This window comes from Pseudopipra pipra, chromosome 6 (genome assembly GCF_036250125.1).
Source record: "Pseudopipra pipra isolate bDixPip1 chromosome 6, bDixPip1.hap1, whole genome shotgun sequence".
Taxonomy (NCBI): domain Eukaryota; kingdom Metazoa; phylum Chordata; class Aves; order Passeriformes; family Pipridae; genus Pseudopipra; species Pseudopipra pipra.
The window spans coordinates 4,616,032-4,636,111 of NC_087554.1; the positions used below are offsets into that span (position 1 = coordinate 4,616,032).

At 36.4% G+C, this 20,080-nt stretch overlaps 1 protein-coding gene across 4 annotated transcripts in view; it reads left to right on the top strand.

Annotated features, from left to right (window-relative positions):
- SHANK2 (SH3 and multiple ankyrin repeat domains 2) overlaps window positions 1-20,080 on the top strand; it is a 335,607-nt gene that overhangs the window by 48,278 nt on the left and 267,249 nt on the right. For all 4 annotated transcript variants that reach the window (XM_064657129.1, XM_064657130.1, XM_064657132.1 and 1 more), the window contains 6 exons: window positions 806-877; window positions 1,526-1,634; window positions 1,888-2,039; window positions 2,847-3,014; window positions 5,177-5,293; window positions 9,830-9,907. In XM_064657129.1, coding sequence (XP_064513199.1) covers window positions 806-877; window positions 1,526-1,634; window positions 1,888-2,039; window positions 2,847-3,014; window positions 5,177-5,293; window positions 9,830-9,907 — 696 coding nt within the window. The remainder of the gene's footprint in view (window positions 1-805; window positions 878-1,525; window positions 1,635-1,887; window positions 2,040-2,846; window positions 3,015-5,176; window positions 5,294-9,829; window positions 9,908-20,080) is intronic.

Below are 20,080 nucleotides of genomic sequence, written 5' to 3' on the forward strand. Positions count from 1 at the left end.
GTCATGTTGTTTCCTGAATGTTTGCAAAATTCTCACTGCAGAAATTCAGGAGTTAAAAGTGTGAAAAGCTGGTGTTAAAGCCTCATTCAGTGCAGTCCCCTTGTCCAACAGAAATGCAGCATTTTTTGAATTCTGCATAGGACAATTAGTAAATTATAGTAATAAATTTTATTAGTAGTAAATTAGAACTATGGAACCCCCCCTTGATTTTTGCTGCTGTGGCCATAGGGTAGAAATTGCTCAGGGTAAAATGTGAGTTTCGGGGAAAAAAAAAAAAAAGAGACAATCCTCTGAACCTCATTCACAAAACAAGTCCTGTTCCACATCAGGACAACTACTCCCATGTTTGTAAAGTTCCTCCTACATTGATTTTTCAGGAATCCTTATTTTTTTTTTTTTTAAATTTCAGAAATGCTAAACTGATATTTTGAAATGTGAATTTTTTTATTTAACATGCTTTCCCAGTTCTTTCTGCCTGAGACTATAAATGAAAGTGCCTGAAAATCCTCAGGGAAAAGCTCTTTTCAGTGTAATTCTTGCTTATTTATGTAGATTCTAGAGGCTGATTTCCTCCTTTGATTTTAATATAGTCATATGAGATATGAATTTCGCTTAAATGCACTGTAAAATTGTGATATTGGTATGTTAAGCAGACTGCTGATTATTGGTGAATATTCAAAATGAATTACCAACCCTTTTTTTTTTTGTTTAGCCTAAATCACATGATTGTGGATGATACTTTCTGGTAAGGTCAGAAAATTATGAGTTCTAAGTTTTAAAATTTATTCTTCTTTTCCTCCCTCAGTTTCGATACAAGAAAAGAGTGTACAAGCAGTTCAACTTGGATGAAAAGCAGCTGGCCAAGCTCCATACCAAGGTATTTCCAACTTCTTGGAGAATTTACCAATTGTCTGCTCAGTAAACTGATGTGAGAAACTGGAAATAAGTAGGAGTTCATTACCAAATGCTGAAAAACAAACAGCGTGTGCTGCTGATGTGTGAATTGTAATCTGGAAGCCTTTTCCCATAGAAAAGTTCCCATGCTTGATTCTTCCATATATATATATATATATATATAAAGATAAATATAAATATATATACTCAGAGGTTTTTTTCAATTTAGTCGATTTTGTGATTCTGTGATATAAATGTAATTTTAAATGAACCTTCCTTTGTAAATCCAATGTGCTTTCCACATGCTGCAAAAATGCAGATCTGGGTCTTTAGACTGCTTTGCAGATCATAATAATAATAATGATCACCAAACACCAGCCTAATTTCTTACTGAATGAATCACTCATTTTTTCCTTAAAACTGTAAAAACAAGACTCTCTTACATTGACTTTTGAGCTTTATAAACAATAAGTTTTATGTTCTTAGTATAAAGTCATTCTCCAGGAATGTGTGTTAACTACTTTCAGTGGTGTCAATGGGTATTGACATCAACTGACAGAATATTTCACTTTTAGTCAAAATTTTTATATTTAAAATCAGAGGATGATTAATTTGTCACTCTTTGTTTCAGGCTAATTTGAGAAAATTCATGGATCATGTCCACCATCTCTCTGTGGAAAAAATGACCAAGATGTTGGACCGAGGACTGGACCCCAACTATCATGATCTGGAAAGTGGAGGTCAGAACAATAAGACAAACCTTGAGCTTGTTAAAACTAAAGTGATTAACAGGTTGAATTTCACACATCCTTTCTCTTGCCTTCAGGACTCTGGGCTAATGGCATCTGTGTGGTTTTGCTGTCCAGAGATAACTGATAATTTATGATTTTCTTTGAACAGCATTTTTAACTTTGACATTTTTTAAAGCAAATGTTCTTTATTGTATAATTTTGCTCACCTTTTTCCAAGTACATGCTATTTTTTTTTCTTTAGAAACACCCCTAACTTTGGCAGCTCAGCTTGACAATACAGTAGAAGTGATAAAAGCTCTGAAAAATGGAGGAGCGCATTTAGACTTCAGAGCCAAGGATGGAATGACAGCTCTGCACAAAGCAGCCAGGGCCAAGAACCAAGTAGCACTCAAGGTAAATGCTTTCAATACCGAAGTATATATTATATTATTAAAAAAGATACATAAAGGAGAATATTTTCAGTTAATTACCATATTGTCCTTAGTGGATCCTTTAATATGTCCTTGTGCTTTCTTGTGGCTTTCAAATCTTAGGATTTGCTTTCAATAAAAGGCCTTTTCACTTCTGATTTTTTTTTTTTAGTAGGAAGAAAAAAGGGTGAAATTTAAGCTTATTCATTGATACATTGGGAAAGATCTGTCAGAGGAAATAGGAATAGAGTTATTGTCACTTACCTCTTTGAAATCAGATGCCAGTGGCCTGGATTACACATTATATTTTAACACAACCTCTTCTGTTTTCTTTTGTATTTTAACAAGTATTCTTAAATCCCACTGATAGTCTGGATTAAGCCTTAGGTTTATGGCTTTTTCTCATTTCCTTTTGACAGATATTCAAATAGCATGACATTTTTGATAAAGCACCTTGTAGCTGAAAAGGTGAATGTGCTGCAAAGGTGATGTAGTAATTGAAGAATTGAGATTTCTGAACTTAGAGAGAGAATGGGAATTAGACTCATTGCCACTCATTCTTTCTGTGCTATCCCCATAGATTCCTTAGATCCTAATGCTTCCAAGGTCATTTCTTCATTAAAAAATTTCTTGCTTAAAATGGGGCTGGGGCACAATTTAACAGCTGACAAATAGGTGAGCAAAGAGTATATATGAAGTATCAACCTTATAAATACTTTTTCAGGTAAAGACCCTTTATAGGTAGAAGTGCCTCTAAAATATATTTTTCACAATCTGTGATTGCTTTCAGACCCTTTTAGAGCTGGGAGCATCTCCCAACTACAAGGACAGCTGTGGCCTGACCCCGCTGTACCACACGGCTGTTGTGGGAGGGGATCCCTACTGCTGTGAGCTCTTACTCCATGAACATGCCACAGTGAGCTGCAAAGATGAAAATGGATGGCAAGAAATCCATCAGGTGGGAAAGATTATTCTTTGCTTGGAGCTGAACTTGCATGAGGAAATGTGCCATGTTTATTCTATGTTTCAGCACCATTTTCAAGGCCTTTTGGATACCTTTTAGTCCAGGCATTTAAGTATGGAATTTCTTTCCTTTTTTAGTTTGCTTTTTCTGGTTTTGTTTGTTTGTTTGTTTGTTGGGGGTTTTTTGTTTGTTTTGTTTATTCACTATGCATCCTGCTGTGGTGAATTAGAAGTGGAAACTGTTCCAGTACTGTTCTGTAACTTTGAAATCCTATGGTTACTGTGGATTTTTCTGCAGAAATTGCACTGGTTGTATTTATGTCACGGACTCTTGAAGTTTAACATCTGGTTTAGTGGCACTTCAGTAAAAGAGTGTAGCTTTTAGTTAGATGCCAATGTTGGTATCCTTGGCAATGCTTCTTGTGTGTGTGTCAGAGTACTTTCTCCTTTGTCTCTGGTGAACTTTACAGGAAGATTTGTGTTCAGGATCCTGCTGCTGGGATCCTTCAGTTGTTGCACTGATGGTTGTTAAACTCTTACAAACTCACAGTTTGAGTCAGTTTTCCTCCTTCTGTGTGTGAAAACTGGGTTCCTAATACTTTTCCCTTTGCTGTTTGGGTTTTCCTTTCCTCTCTTACATACTCGGTGTGTGGCTAAAGTGATAGTGTGCTCTATAATGAAAAATTTTTTTTTAAAGTAGTGTTCTGAGATTCATAAAAACTTATATCTTTGAACTCTTATTGTCTTCTCCAGAAACATCTGAATATTATACAGCAGTTGTGTAAGAACGCTTTATTAATTCCTCTGTGCATAACGATAACCTAATAACTTACAAAGTTTAAAGATTTTAATAATCCCAATGTCACTGCAGCTACTTTATGCCTTTTCTCTGTATGGATGAGTTTGAGTAATCATAAAAATTCTGAAGATAAAGACAAGAATTCCCTATTTTTAAAACCCAGCCTCGTACACGTAAGGCCATTATTTCTTGTAATAAAACGGAGCTTTCCAAACCGACTGTATTAGTTGTAATCCTAAATAAATCAAAGTTTACACACCTGCATTAGGGACAATCTGTTTTCAGTAATAATAATCCAAGCATTTCTCAATGAATTAAGATGGATGGTGATATGATACAGTCCCATATGTTGTTGTCTGTGTGCAGAAGCTGAAGTTACCTTGCATGGCAAGGAAATAATTGCTAGCAAGTATAGTTGTCATTTTGCTAATGCAATCTTTAGCTTTTGGAGGTAAGTCTCTGGGTTACCCTTATAGTAAAGGGGAAAGATGGCAGTTCATGTTGGGCCAGGATAGTAATAATAAGGATATCCTCTAGAAATACCTGTCTCTCTCTGGACTAGTAGCCCTGATGAATGATCTGTCACAGATTGATTTAATTTGTGCACTGACAGTACACTTAATTTTTCTCATCCAACTTGTAGATTCAGTCCAAGTGTGTCACTTTGTACCTCCCCCTGAATTCAGCAGTAATTAGGTACCCTGAGACAGACTCAATAGCTTTCTATACCTCTTTGTCTTAGCCAAAATCCTGTATTATATGGGAATTATGGTGATCTGAGATGGTGTGAAGTTAAAAATATTAGGACTTGGGAGGTGCTCTGTCAGTGTGCCAGAGAGAAGAAAGTGGTCAAGTAAATGAGACCGATGAATAGAAATACTGAGATTTTTCTTGAATTTATTTGCTAATCAGGAAAATTTCCAATTTCAGTTATATCTTAGAGACTTACTTCCAAGTATTCAGGGTCTAACTTTTTATTTGTGTGACAGATAAAGTGACTCCTGAAGATTTTTCCCTCTCTTGGGTCAGTGCCATGTGTATACTATGTGCCTAGTTGACAGGCAGATAGTCAGATACATCACAGAACCAAGAAGATTATTCAATTTTGGCTAGATTTCCCTAAACAGAAGGAAGAAGCTTTGGAAATCTGAGCATCTTCAGTGCCATCTACTGGGCAACATTCCGAGGAGTAGCAGGACCAAAAACTCTTCTGTCCGTTACTTGTCACGTTTGAGTCATAAATATTAGTGGATAAAAAGTTTCAAACGTAGTATTTCCTTGATCCCTTAAATCACCATCCCCCAAATAAGCAGATCTAGGTTGTATAATAACCAAAATATTAATGAATCTCTGACCAGGCTTGCAGGTATGGACATGTCCAACACCTGGAGCACCTCCTCTTCTATGGCGCCGACATGTGTGCCCAGAACGCCTCAGGAAACACGGCCCTGCACATCTGTGCCCTCTATAACCAGGTGAGACCCTGTGCCACAGAGTCCCACTGTCCTCCTTCAGTGACAGAAAGGTTCCTTGGGGGAGTTGAGAGATTATGGAACCATAGAATCATGGAGTGGTTTGCACTGGAACGGACCTTGAAGATCATCTTGTTCCAACCCACTGCTGCAGGCAGGAACACCTTCCACCGGACCAGGTTGCTCCAATCCCTGTCCAACCTGGCCTTGAACACTTTCAGGGATGGGGCAGCCACAGCTTCTCTGGGCAACTTGTTCCAGTTCCTCACAGGGAAGAATTTTTTCCTAATATTTGCTCTAAACTTACTCTCAGTTTGAACCCATTCCCCCTTGTCCTGGCACTCAGGCTCTTGTAAATAGTCTCACTCCATCTTTCCTGTAAGTTCCCTTCAGGAAAGCAACTTAAGGGAAAGATGGGGCAAGACTGCTGTGCTTGGGATCCCCTCTGCCTGGCTGAGTGGGGAGGGATGTCTTGCTTTGAGGGAAGGTAAGTCCAGTCCCACTGGAAACCAGTGTTGTGAGAGAACAGCACACAGCCAGAAAAAAAAGGCCTAATTGAGGTACAAATGCTAAAATTTCCATGTCCATCCACAAAAACAGAGGCTTGGAGAGTTTCCTATTGAAAAAGTTTACTAGTTTGATGTTAGGTTTTCCTGAGATGCAATTTCCTCACTTTTAATAAATGCATTTGGGATAAATATCCCATTGTTATTGATCTACAGAGGCAAGTTACAGTTAAGAGCAACCCATTATTTTTAATTTGATTTACTTAATATGCAGTGAAGTGTTTCAGGTTTTAAAAAGTGGTCTTAGAAACTAGAAAAAATGTAATTAAAAACTGTTTTATTTGTGTTTTATTCACTGATTACAAATAAGGCTGCTCACTGTAGGTAGCAAGAAATACATATTAAATAGAAAATAAAACAATATGTTCTACCAGCTTTTTTTTTTTTTTTGGCATCATATCTAAATACTTGTTTCCTATACAGAATTTATTGATGGTCTGCTGGAATCCAAATCAGAATTAAATAAGAAATAATTAGAAAATACTGTGGAAATGTCTCTGTGGTTTATATAGAAGATTCTTTGCTGTTTACAACTTGTGTAGTAATTTACAAATAATGGAATGTTATAATTTTATAGCATTTTATATTCTCAGGGATGAGATGGGGAGGAAATGAGTTTTACAACTATGTTAAAATTCAGCACATATAATATTACATGGAATTAGGTAAGCACGAGATGTGACTGTAAATAGTGAAACATCTGTTAAAGCATCTGCTTCTTAATTAAATACCATCCTAGTTTTTTCCTAAAGTCTTGTCAAGACAGATTCCTCAATGAGGTCTAAAATACCCTCAACCTCTTAAAAAAAAAAAGAATTTTGGGGATAATTTGGCATTTTTCAAGACTACTGACAAAACAAAAATTTTACATTTAGGCTTCACATCGAGATCTTAACATGTATAATTGAAGCATTTATACTGAAAATTATTTTAAAATATTAATTCTAACCTCATTTATTTCACTCTTCCTGAGTAAGAATTTCAAAGACCAGACCGTAACACACATATAAACTTAAAATCCTGATTTTTTTTTTTGATAACTGTTTTATTGCAGTGGTCATAGTTGTTTACAAGACTATACACTTCTAGCAAAGATTAAGCAGTATGAGATCTTCCTTAGAATAATTAATAATTAATTAATATAATTCTAATAATGAATTACAGTAATCCCATGGCGTGATAGTATTTTCCACATAGGGATGTGTTTTCCTGACCTCCTGGAAGAGACTCCAATTGAAACTGCATCTAAAAATTTGGAAATATTTTCACAGTGATTAAGCTTGGCTTTGGGAATGGAATTTTAGCATCTTATCTATGCAGTCATCCGTCTGTTTTCCTTAGTCGAGTGTATGTGGGAATAAAAAATGTTTTCATAAGGCTCTGGGAAGCATAACCTGATTTTTTTCAGTGGTTTTTTTTTTAATTGGAAGTTGTTATTTGTTCCTGTGGAAGGAACGGTGCTGGCCTTTTCTGGCTGGAGAGGATGGGAAGGACATCAATATCCTTGTTACCTCCAGATTCCTGTAGATGGAGTCGTTACCCATTTGATTTTCCCTTCCAGTCTTCCCTGGGGAATTTTCTTGGGATACTTCCTGAAGTTGGTCAGTCTGTTTTCCTGAGTGTCAGCTAAGTCCTGATCCCAGTAAACCCTTGGTTTTGGAAGTTATTTCATGGCTTTGCAGTATCTCAATGCATCTTATGTCTCTGTGTTTTGCAAACAAAAATTCTGAGGTGAAATGTGCCCTCTTCGCTCAAAGGGTTGGATTCTAAATGACAACTGTTGTAATATTAAATCAGGTAATTAGCTGTCAGACAACAAATTGAATCTAATCTACTGCCAAGCAAACAGTTCTTTGTGAAATTCTTTTTAATCTTATGAAGTCTAAAAAGCTACTACATATTCAGTTTATGATATAATAAATGAACAATACTAAGCTCTCAATATCAGAAGTTATTAGGTTGTCATAGCTAAAACACGTGCAAAAGGAGTTCTGGCATTTATAGGCAGCACCCTTACAACAGAGAGTTTTAAAATGTGGAATTTCCATTGAATTAGTACAGAAAAGTAATCAAAATAATTTCTGATGGTGCATTTTTTGCTTATTCTCCCTGATTTATTCCCCTTGATACTCAGCAGATGGGTACAACACAAAAAGGAGAGAGGATGAAGCTAAAAATGCTTCTGTTTGTTTCAAAAGAATAAAGAAAGAATAAATAAGCAAATGAAACAATAAAAATTTCTTGAATTTTTTTTTTTATCTTGAACAACTCTGTGGCTTCTGGCAAAACTTTTCTAATCAAAACCATTTAATAAATCCCTTTACATGTTTTTGTTTTGTTGAAGACAGATCAGTTAAATTTATATAGAGTTTTTAAATGTGTAATTATTTTGGTTTTGTAATGTTGAACTATTTATTCTGATAATCAAATGAATGATCACCCAATAAACACAATATATTTCTGAATATGATTATTTATATCCTCAAGTCCTTGATCAAAGTTGGGCATTGATCATCCTGTATTTAGAGATACAGAGAAAACACCTAAGGTGCAGATTTCAGTGCAAGCAAAGGAGACTATTTCAGTTAATTATATATAATTCAAAAATTATTGTTAACATACCATCTTGAAACAGGATCCATTCTGTTATTTCAGTCGGAAACTTCCTTTCCAGATAACTTAAGGCAGCCCTGTGATGAAGGAAACTTAATGGGATAAAGAATCCAGTGTGGTAAATCAGAAAACACAATGACAAAAATTATTTTCAATCATAATTGCTGCACATTAACCTGTGACTCAGAATCTGGTAAATAAACTTCATTTCTGTCACTGAAACAGCTGAATTATGGGATTGTTTTCTCTGACTGCAGAATTGCTGCTCAGAGTGAAAGGTGGCACATAAAAATACCTCCTTAGGTAGAACCCCATAACACAACATGTCAAGAAATCCAGAAAGCACAACAAAATTAATAGCAATATTTATGGTGAGGAAATATAAAACCATTTTGAAATGGGAATTGGTTTGCAGGGGGTCCCAAGAAGAACATTAAAGATGGCAGGTAGGGAATAAAGTCTGTACAAGAATCACCCAGAATTCTGAGAACCCACTCAGAGCCACAGGGGATTTCTACCAGATTATGGTCAGTCATATTTAATGGCAAGTGGAAATTAGTGACTTAAGCAATACACTATAAAAATAAATCATTTTTAAGGCATTTCCTTTGCAGATTTTCTCAGTTTGGAGGTTCTGAAGTGCAACTTTTCTCTTTTCAGAAGGGCTGTGTTTGGTTTGCACTGTAACTCTTAGTATTTTTTAGGGGAAAAGAGGGACAGTAAGACAGGTCAGTGCAGTGTGCAGAGATAGATCAAATAATTTCAGGTGTATTAAAAAATAATCACACATACAATTTTAAAACTGAAGATAGGTTGGAAAAAAACCCAAGAAAACAAGTGGTAAAAATGCTTTGTTTAATTTCTAGCAGCAGGGAAGAGTATAACTCATCTTAGGAACTGCTTGCTGCACTGTTTTTCCTACAAAATAGGCAAAAACCATCTAGGAGTCAAATTTCATTTTGAAAAAACATATTTTTCTGCAAAGTCTGATTTGTCAAATATGGAATTTCCTCAGTACAATTTCTTAAAAATTTAATAAGATGTTTACGTCTTGCATTTCTCCACAAATTTTTTATGCTTACATATTGTTTCTAGTCTGCTACACTGCTAAGCACCTGAAGTCCTGTTATATTTAAAATACTATTTTAACAACTGAAGTTCTCAGATTATTCAATTTATTTTTATATCATTTATTTGTGTTTTTTTTAAATAGTGTTTTATGACTATATATATACTTTATATGACTATATACCACACAGCAACACATCTCACAGCCTCTTAGTAGTCATAGTTTTTTACTTAAAGACCCTTATTTGCCTGAAGACCCTTATTAACAAATTTACTTTTCTCTCATTTTCAGGAGAGCTGTGCAAGAGTCCTGCTGTTCCGGGGAGCCAACAAGGAGATTAAGAATTACAACAGCCAGTCTCCATTTCAGGTAAAAACCCCAAATATTCCTTTCCCCCTTGAAATATTTGGAAGAAAATATCCTGAAGACTTGGTTTTGTGGAGAATTTACAGTGCTCAAGGCTGAAAACAGTTGCAGAGTGAGATAACTCTCCTTTTGAAAACTTTGGCTTTTTGTAGTGCAATAAGTGTGTCCTGGAATAGTTAGGAACGAGAGAAAAATACACTCTTAGCAGGTCCGGTGACACTGTTAATGAGTTTGAGGTTTGTTGTGTTTATGTCCAGTCCCATGTAAGACAGATTCAAGATGCCATATAAGAGGAATCCAAGGACTGACCGGGCAGCTTGGCATCTATTGATTTAACCAGAAAAAAGCTCTTACTTCCTTGGATGTGAGGCCAAAGTTGGGCCTTAGCTGGGCTAAGTTTCACAGATGGGATTAATTTAATGTACTGTCAAAGGCTGAAGTTGTCATCTATTCTCTCCAAAATAAAATGAAGTCTTCTTTTAGATTAGTCAATTACTAGACCTTTTTTCTCCACTATTTTCTTATATTAAAGTACTTTCAGAAAGCTTAATTAAAAATCCAAATGGAAGAGAATTGTTTGTCCAAAGGGTTGTCAGGCATGGCTGACACCCCTAAGCCCTTCCTTCTGAAGCAGGATTAATTAGCCTGGATTTCAGGGAAACACTCATAATGCAAATTGACATGTAAGAAATAGAGATGGAAGCTGGAATGTTTCAAAAAAAAATAAAAGAACAGAAAAAATTTTTTTCCTGTTACAAAAACCAGTGATTCTGGATGGATGAAATAGTTGGAATAACTATATTCATGTGGGTCTCTGAGTTGACTCCTACAAGTTTATGTGTAGATAACACCTCTGAGTAACAGTCTTTTAAAAAACCCCAAATATTTCTATATCAGTTTAATTATCTCCCTATTTTGAAGGTTTTCCAGACCTAAGTTTTACATCTCAAGAGCTTAAGAGTTCCTCTTGCAAATCCCAGCCAGATCATGTTTTACTTTTGGGACCATCTTCCCCAAATTGGGGAAACAGTGCATTAATAATTTAATTTTAGGCACTATTTTTTGGACTGCTAATAGTTTGCCATCTAAATATATGTCAAGCACAAATTCAGCAAGTACTGGATAACGCTTATCACTGCACCTCAGAATTATGGAATGATCAAAAAATGGAATAAGAGAAAACCCTAATTATTGGAGAGATGGGTTCCAGAGTTATCTCTTGGATTATATTATTTTATTTTATTACCTTATATCTTTGAGATTCAATTTTCTTTTTCTTTTAGGATTTTTTGGGAGAGGGTAAATGGCACATAAAAGAGTTTCCATTTGTCTTCTTTGTGCTGACTACTGCAAAATTCCCGTATTTCCTCTTAGAACAGAAAAATACAGAAGAAAAAGGCAGAAAAGAAAATATTTGTAAAAGCTGTTGCTGATGGTTGTAGGGCATCAAGAAGTGAGGGATGGCTACCAAGAACTAAATATAATGAAGTGAGCATGGGAGACAGAAGAAATAATAAGTGAACTATGTCCTGTCCATATGGAATAAAATAGTTTGTTATTATTTAATATTTGTTACACTTCTGTTTCTTGTGCTTTTGGCTGGTTGCTCTCCCCCTAATCAGACAGAAGCACTGACATTTAGGTTGGCTTTGTTTTACCCTTTCTGGATCCACGTATTTGTAAAAAAGAAATTACTTCCCATCTTTTCACTCTGTGGAGTCTTCCTTCAGGTGTAGTGGATATCATTTCAGTTCTAGTTTTCCTGAGTGGAGCGAGTAGAGGAAACCCTGACTCCAGCACTGCCATAAAGCAGCGTCAGAATTAATGCTTTGCCATCTGTCTGTTGCTGACCCAGTCGATCAAACAGCACGAGTGGAGCTGTTTTAAAATTATGCAGAATCCCCTTGAGTTAATAGGATTTTGCATACTAAAAATGTTTGCTCATGTAATCAGTAGCAAGAAACACCGAGGCATCTCATATGTACATAATGAGAGCAGTTGTAGCTGCAGCATCTATTCCTTTGAGTAACCCCCATTATGTTCTTTTCTCAGCAATCTGAAAGGATGATTCTTTCTGAGTTGCTGCTTAGAAAAATGATGATATGAAAACTGTGCTGTTCTGTAAGACGAAAGGATCCAGACATGGAGAAGTTTATGTGTTGCTTGCAAGGCCTGCCAGGGCTTTGTTTGTTTTGATGAAAATGAGCAGCAGAGTTTGTATCAGGCATTAGTGTCCGATGAATGAGATGTGATTTTGCCACCAAAAAAATAGATGTGCACACGTGTTCATTTCTTATTAAAACAAGCATGGCTATACTGGATCAAATGGAAGGAATACTAATGTGGGCTGAACTCTGTGCCACTTAGTTCCGGGATTCCACATTGTGCACTCATCTCTGCCTGGGATTTTGCTGAAATTTTGCCTTTTCAAGGCAGAGTTCATGTTGGAATGGCATTGCCAGGTGTTGAGGACATAAAAAAGCTTGTCTATATTTCCCACTTAAGCACCTAAGCTTTGTTAGCTGCCTCTACAGGAATGTGTTTCATCCTGACTGAATATTGGAGTCCATTAAGTCAGTAATCAGTTAATGTTACCCACAGCTGAAAGTTTGCAGAATGGTTCAGCAGAAATTTTTCTGTATGTTTGTTTTATTGTATGGTCTTCCCTCTGCTAATAAGTATTAAAATTTGTATGGATGTGGGGTGAACATCCTCCCTCCATCCTCCCTGTTCATGTTCCAAGTAAATCAGAGCAATTCCTGCACCACTATCCTCAGTGCAAGTGTGAGAATTTTTTGTGTACTGTGTGTTTTGGTGATTACCTAAACAGAGGTAAGATGAAACCTGTGCAATATGGTTATACTATACTGCCAGTTCTGTTTATTAATCACTTATCCATCCCATCTTGGCTGGGTAATCTAAGTACCTTACATGTTATTTTATTAGTAAAACCTCCCCAAATATCCTTTCAGGAAAGCCACGATATCCTATCACTGTCCATAGCTACTTAGTTTTCCACACATTTCATGTGCTCCTAATGTAAAAAAATTTGTTTTCTATCTGGCAAACATTAATCCAGTAACTCAGCAATCTCAGTTTTGCAGTGTTTACGAGCTGTTGTAATTCTGGTTTTTGAGTTAAAATGAACCTACACCTCATTTACCATGTTTTTCCTTTTTCTTTTAGTGAGCAGCAGCTCTATATGATAATGCATATGTTTTTATATGGGCTATAGAGCACTATTTTAGCGAATAGCACTAATAATTAATGTTTTTAAAGCAAATGTGTTAAAATATGCAGAACTATACTGAGGTGGCATTTAGTGACATCTTTTAGTGGCAGGATTGCACCTGAGAGTAATTTGTACTTCAGATGTACCTTATTATTGCCCTTTGCTGTCCCAAACCAGCATGGAAAATCAATGTGTTTACATTACATAGATGGCAGGAGGAGCAGCAGTCTTCTGCAGGTAGAATTGTTCCTTTCAGTGTGTTGGCTGCACATCTATTTTCAATTGCTCATATTTTTGCCGAATTTGAATCATTTGAGATTAAATGTTCCATGCCTGGTGTCTCAGGCAACATTTTTCAGAAAAAACTAAAATGATTCAGCTATTTCAGAGTCTGGGTGAGGGAAAACATGTGTTGTTTTTGCTCCTGCTGAAAAGCTCTGCTGACCCACCTCTCCTTGTCCCATCTGCCCTGTTGTGTTGTGGTGTTTGCTTTTGTTTTGTTTAATTGCCCTGCACTCTGTCGGTGATCTCCTTGTTAAATCCTGGCACTGGGAAGGATTTAACCAGATTCCAGATTCCAGATTTGGAAGCTGAGCTGGCCTGGGGGGAGAATAGACAAACACAACTGGGAATGGATAAGTCAGTGTGGAGCATGGAGATGGGTGAGACAACACAAGACTGGCTGGGAGGCCAAGCCCAAAAAAGGAGAGTGAATGGAGCAAGATGAAGGTTGATAAATGGTCTTAGGGAAATTTTTAGTCATCAAGGGCAGAAGGGAATAAGATTAAGATTAGAGGGGATATTGGGACTGTGTGAAAAAAGGGAGTCTTAGCTGGGTAATGATGGTGGGGATGAAGCCTTGAACTTGGAAACTGGGAAGGATGGGGCTGTCTCAAACTGGGTGGTGTGTGTAGTGCTCCCAGCCCTGCTGGTGCTCTGTGAATAAACAGCCTTGTTTAATATCCAGCATATCGCTGGAATGGCTTCCCAAACCCCAGTTTTGATTTAGATTTTTGCAATTTTACATTTCCATCTTTTTGATGAAATTTACAGGCAAAGGACAAGAAATTGTTCTCAGGTGGTTTTTGTCTTACTTATTTTTGAAGGGTAAGAAAGCTAATTTTAAAACTAAAAACCCCTACTCAGTGCCTCAAAAAAGCATCTTTGCAAATATAAAGCAATGCTTTCTCTCATGATGTTAAACTATGTAACTGTTGTGTTAATGGAACATATGAATTACACCAGGACTTTGTTTTTGCCAGGTGTTTGTTTTCCTCCTAATTCCTCTCCTGAAGCACCTGTGTGAAGGATGCATCACTGAATATTGGGTATTATTGGCAACAACTATAGCTATGATCTCATGATGCATTCTGCCTTTAGTCAGACTTCAAGCTTTCTCCAGCTTTTGTTCTGATTTGAGTCAACTAATGGAATTTATTCATGCTTACTTTGGTTGGTTTCTTTTTAAAATCTATACAAGTGAATATCCCAGTACAAACCATGGATTTTTCCTTTAAAAATAAAAATGTATGTGAGCATGTAGACATACTTAACACAATAATAATAAAAAGAGGGCTCTTATGGTGATATATCCAGACATAAACAATGATTAATTGTGATATGGTTTCTCATCCCTTACCTTGAAGTGTTATTTATACAGAGAAACACATGTTCTCCTTTGAGAAAACAGGTTTTTTTTAATTTTATACCTTGCTTCGGGAGCTTGGGTACGCATCAGCCTTTGTGGTGCTGATGTGTGGTGTCTGTTTGGGTTTTAGGGGAAATTAGCATTAGGGTATTGGGGGAAGAGCTGGCAAATGAAATATTCCTGAGAATATCAGGGATGTTCCAATATACAAGATGTTCCAACAGGAAAGTGCATTGATGGCAAATTAGAAGTGACCTCAAGTGTCAGCAGATCTTTTGCTGTTATCAATATAGAAGTATTGACAGACTCTTAGGCAGATGCTTCTCTTTACTGGCACATGAAGTACAATCACCAGGGGTCAATATTTATATATATATATATTTATATACATATATATATACATGGTGACAAGAAGGTAGCCTAGCACAATGTCATACTCTTTCTGAAAACATGAGACAGCAAAGATGCTTTCCACTAATACTTCTGAAGATATTGATTGTACTTTTGAAAAGTCAGACCTCAGCCTAAGAGGCTTTTATGATACTCTTACCTGATAAGGGAAGAGGATACAGGAGCAGAAAGATACATGTGGATCCAGAAGGGAGTTAAATCCATTCACTTTGACCCAGTGATGGTTTGCATAGTGCTGGCTCATCACTCCTAACCTTTGCCTTAACCCTTTTTCAGAAAAGCAGCCAAATGGGAGTAATTTGGTAAAGCATGAAGGAATTAAATCACATGATTATCTTTTATTGAGCAAAGCAAAATATTGCCCCACTTGGAGATCCTAAAAATACTTATTGCAGATTGTCCTTTTTTTCACCACCTTATAGAGGAGTCTTCATGAGACGATCTCTTGTGTTGTGTTCCAAGACCCTTTTATTCCCCCTTTTGCCTTTTCTCTCCCCACTCACTCAGGGATGTCCAGCTCTCATGCCTCAGGTGCTCCCACATGCAGTACAATTTCCCTGGATAAAACAGTGTCTGAGCCAATTTGCTGGGTTTCCACCAAGCTTCTGAAAGCTCAGAAGCAACTGACACCAAATCGTTAAAGGGAACAAATTAACTAATTTGTAAGGGTCACTCTCAGTTCCTACCTCAAAGTAAGAAAGGCTGGTGTGTGATTGAGACATGATCAGTTGTCATGGGTGAAATTGCAAGAGATTTGTATGATCTTAATTTAAACCGTGTCATTTTAGATATTAACACCATTCATACAAGAGGCAATGGAGATTTGTATAATCTTAATTTAAACAATGTCATTCTGAGATATCAATACCATTCATGTATGTGGTGGGATCATCTCTTTGCATGACTGTACAGACTGTTGAGCATTAATTTCTGGAAATATCCAAGTGAGTTTTTGTTGCTTATAAAAATGGAGGATCTGTGCCTCTAGGACAGACTCAGCATCTTATTTCACTGCCACTTGGAGAGAGCATTCATGGCATGCAGTTGACATATGCTGCCATCCCATACCCATCTTCATCATCATCAGAGTATGTTATTAGCATTGACTATTACTAGACTGTTTCCAAAGGTTTTATTATAGTTAACCCACAGAGTTTGGAATGAATCTACCAAATATATTAGGTTAAATAATCACAGTATCTTATTAACCTGATGCATTTTATCCTAAGGGCTTTCTAAAAGGATTTTCAGCCATTTGGTGTAGCAGTTGAAGGAACACTGTGTTATTAAGTGTTTGCAAAATTAAACCCCATAAAGTTTTTACTGTGAAATAGTGGGTAGTATCTACTGCCGGCTTTGAGTAGGAAGACATTTTGCTGAGAGTGTTTGGGGAAGAAGCTGCTAAAGTGGCACATTTTGACTTTTCCATGAGGGAAGGCTGCCTTGAGAGATGGGAGCTTTTCCCCTTCAGCAGCACAGACCCATAAACACTTGAGCTGAACTTTCTGCGTAGCCCTACATTTACTGTAATGTCAAGGAAACCACAATCCAGCAAAAAGTACATGTCCTCAGCCTTTTTCTAGGAGAGTTCAGCAGAAGAAGATTGCATTTCATGGCTTTTTGATTTAGCATATTATTGGAGGGGCTGAAGAAAATTAAGTCAGTTTTGTTGCTGGCTGTGTCTTATCTGATTCATCTGATGCTGCAACCTGGCTTTATCTGCTTTTAGTAAATACTCCTTTGAAATCGCTGCTTGCCCATGTAGCAGTAATAAGGATTATGTAATAACTGGCTTTGGATGGCTCTTTCCAGCCTGAGCTAGATTTTCCCAAGGAATGAGCCTGTAATTGGAAATTGTAAGTGTGTGTATCACACTTAGCTTTTTCTTTTTAATTTTAATTATTAAAACACAAGTGTAGAAAAACACATTTAGCTTAACTTGCTAGGTTGCATTTTAGCAGAGAAGCAGAAAGAAGGGAGGTTTTTTTCCTCTACTTTTAAAATAGATAGAAACACAAAATTTCCCAATACATGGAGGAGGCTTAATACAGTCTGTACAAAGGAGGATAACTTAAAAATCTGAGTTATTTCTCATCTAAAGAAACAGAAGGAAATAAAAGAACATCATGAAGCAGCAAGGTTGGGCCTGGAATGTTATTTGCCTACATGTTCCTTTTTTTGCTTTCTGACATGTTTTTTGGTAACTTTACTTGACCTGCCATATTCAGTTCAACACTTCCTGTCAAGCTGGTTCTTATATAACGAGGAATCCTTTTGTCCTAGGAGTTAAATTGGCATTTCAAGGCCTAGAGAGCGAGATGATTTAGGAGTGATTTGCTCCCAAATTGTGAAGAAAGGAGTTAACATTTTTATCTTGGTGTCCATGCAGGTTTACTTTAATCTGAAGGTATCCCGTCATGGGTTATTCATGAATGAGAGTAGTTAAATTTTAAGAATGCAGTTGTGTACATTCATGAAAGTGTCAGTCCAGCATAGAGCCCTGCAGGAGGCTAAAAGGAGGTCATTCAGTGTCATTGCCTTCTCTTAATTTCAACTCAAATTCACTGAGCTCGCCAGCTCTGGCACCATTTCATGGCTACTGAGTGTTTTCCAGAAGACCCATGGGGACTGTAAAATCTCTTGCAAGCAAAACCAGCATTTTAGCAATGAAAATGTGCCAGCCCTGTTCTGCTGGTGGTGTACTTTTTTGATAATGCTTAGCTGTATTTGGCTGCACATTGTTGTGTGTTTGGTTGTTTTCAAAATATTAATTGCTGAAAACTATTTAGGGTAAAATCCCAGTTCCTTTGAAGTGGATAAAAGCCTGTTGAATTTCACTGGGGTGGAAGTGTGTTCCTCACATTTAAGATGGTTTCAAAGCCATACTGTCAACTCTTTCTACCCCTGTCCATGCCATTCACTTGAGGGTTGGACTTGATGATCTTGTGGATCCCTTTCAACTCAGAATATTCTGTGATTCTGCAATAGGTGATTCTGTAATTCTATATAATGTATTCTACTGAATATGTTTATTTTTAATTAAAATTTCCTGATTTTAGCACTATTCTTTTAAGTTGTACAAAATTGCACACTGCATTGTAATGAATAACTTGCATTATGCAAAGTCTTTACTACTAATAGTTAATTTGCTGTAGCTGAAAAAAAGATGCTCTGTTTTCTGAGTGCAAGGTTTGTAAGAGTTTTGGGAGGCAGAAGCAATGCTTGGGAGGCTGTGGTTGTAAATTTTCTTTCATTCCCTGACCAGAGCGTGGGATGTTCTTGCATTCCCTGCAGTGGCTGCTGCTGCAGAAGACCCTGTGTCATTGCCCAGCTGAGACATTGACCTTGTCCCACCCATTGGACTGAGGCTCCAAGGGTGTGAAAAACACTTAGATCTTAGTGCTGCTTGTAGCAATTCTTGCAGTTTAAAAACCTAGTCTTTGATTACTATTAAAAATAGTCTGAGTAGCAGCATGAGGTAGTCCTCAGGAGGGAAGATACTGAGATTTCTTGGAGAGCTTATGTAAAGGACTGGGAAGTGTGAATCCTCTGACCTTAATACTAAGGTGAAGTGCTCATGGTGAGCCTTTGTTTAAAAAGTGCTCAAATGATCAAGGGGATGATGAGTCTCAAAGAAACATTGGCCCTTTCCCCATAATTTATATTTTCAGATGCTAAAACTAGTTGTTGAGCAAATGCAAGGTGTCTATTTTAAGCCCCTGCATGTCAATATCTGACTACAGATGGCTCTGTGAATCATAGTTGGAAGAAGGGAAATGTTAGACACTAAGATATTGTTGCTAAGAGATTTTAGTACACAGTATGCTAACATGTGCTGGCAAATTTGGGAACAGTAGCAGCAGCATGCTCTGGGAGAAAAAAATTTCAGTGGGGAAGAAACTATCTTCAAAGGACTATTTAAAGGATAGTAACATTATTGTGCTTTGTTGTATCGAGAACTGATGAAGATGAAATTGTCTTTCAAGCAGATAATGTACAGAAAACATCCAAAAGGTAAAGCTAATCCTGCTATCCAATGAAATAGAGAGTGGAGATTGGAAAGAAAAAAGAAAAAAAATTACTTTGGGGTTTAAATTAATCAAGTTGCAAGATTAAAGGTGACAGTTGCTGGTATTTTGCCATCTACTGGACATCAGATATATTAATATACACAGTTCCTTTCAAAATGCATAATATTGAGCTTGTGTTACATTATATAATTAAAAGTGTTAGAGTTCTTTTCAGGAAAGAAGATGTAGGAAAATGCTGAGTATGATTTCTTACTTATACTTTCATAACATTACTGTAGAGTAATTTAGGAAAATTGTCAGCATTTTATTGTCCTGGTGGAGAATGTGGGTTACTTCTGCAATTAATATAATTTTTTTCTGGATATTATTTAAAAAAAAATAATTAAAATTGACTGCTTTTTTTTTATTCTATCTTATATTATTTCAGTGAGTTTTACTGAAACTTGAAAATGTTACACCTGAAATAAAGCTTCAAATGGGTAAAATTTAATTTATTAATTAATTTCATTTTATAAAACAAAACCTTTCAGTTCTGTTATATTTTCAGCAAAAACATTATTATCTTATTAGATACAAAATATTTCCCAACTATAAACTTCTCAAAATAGTGATTTGTTTCTGACGTATTTCTAATTAGATGTATCACTTCTCAACTTCAAAACTGATTGTTTTTAATGAAGTTTGGGAGTGTAAATGTAAATGTGTGTATCCATAATGTCAGCATATGTATCTTCTTGAGGTCATGTTTCATGTCATCCATATTGTAAGTATTCAGGAGCACTGTGAGATAAAGAGAGGGAATTAGTGATATTAATAGTGTATTAATCAAGCATTTTGGTTTTCTTTTTTAATGA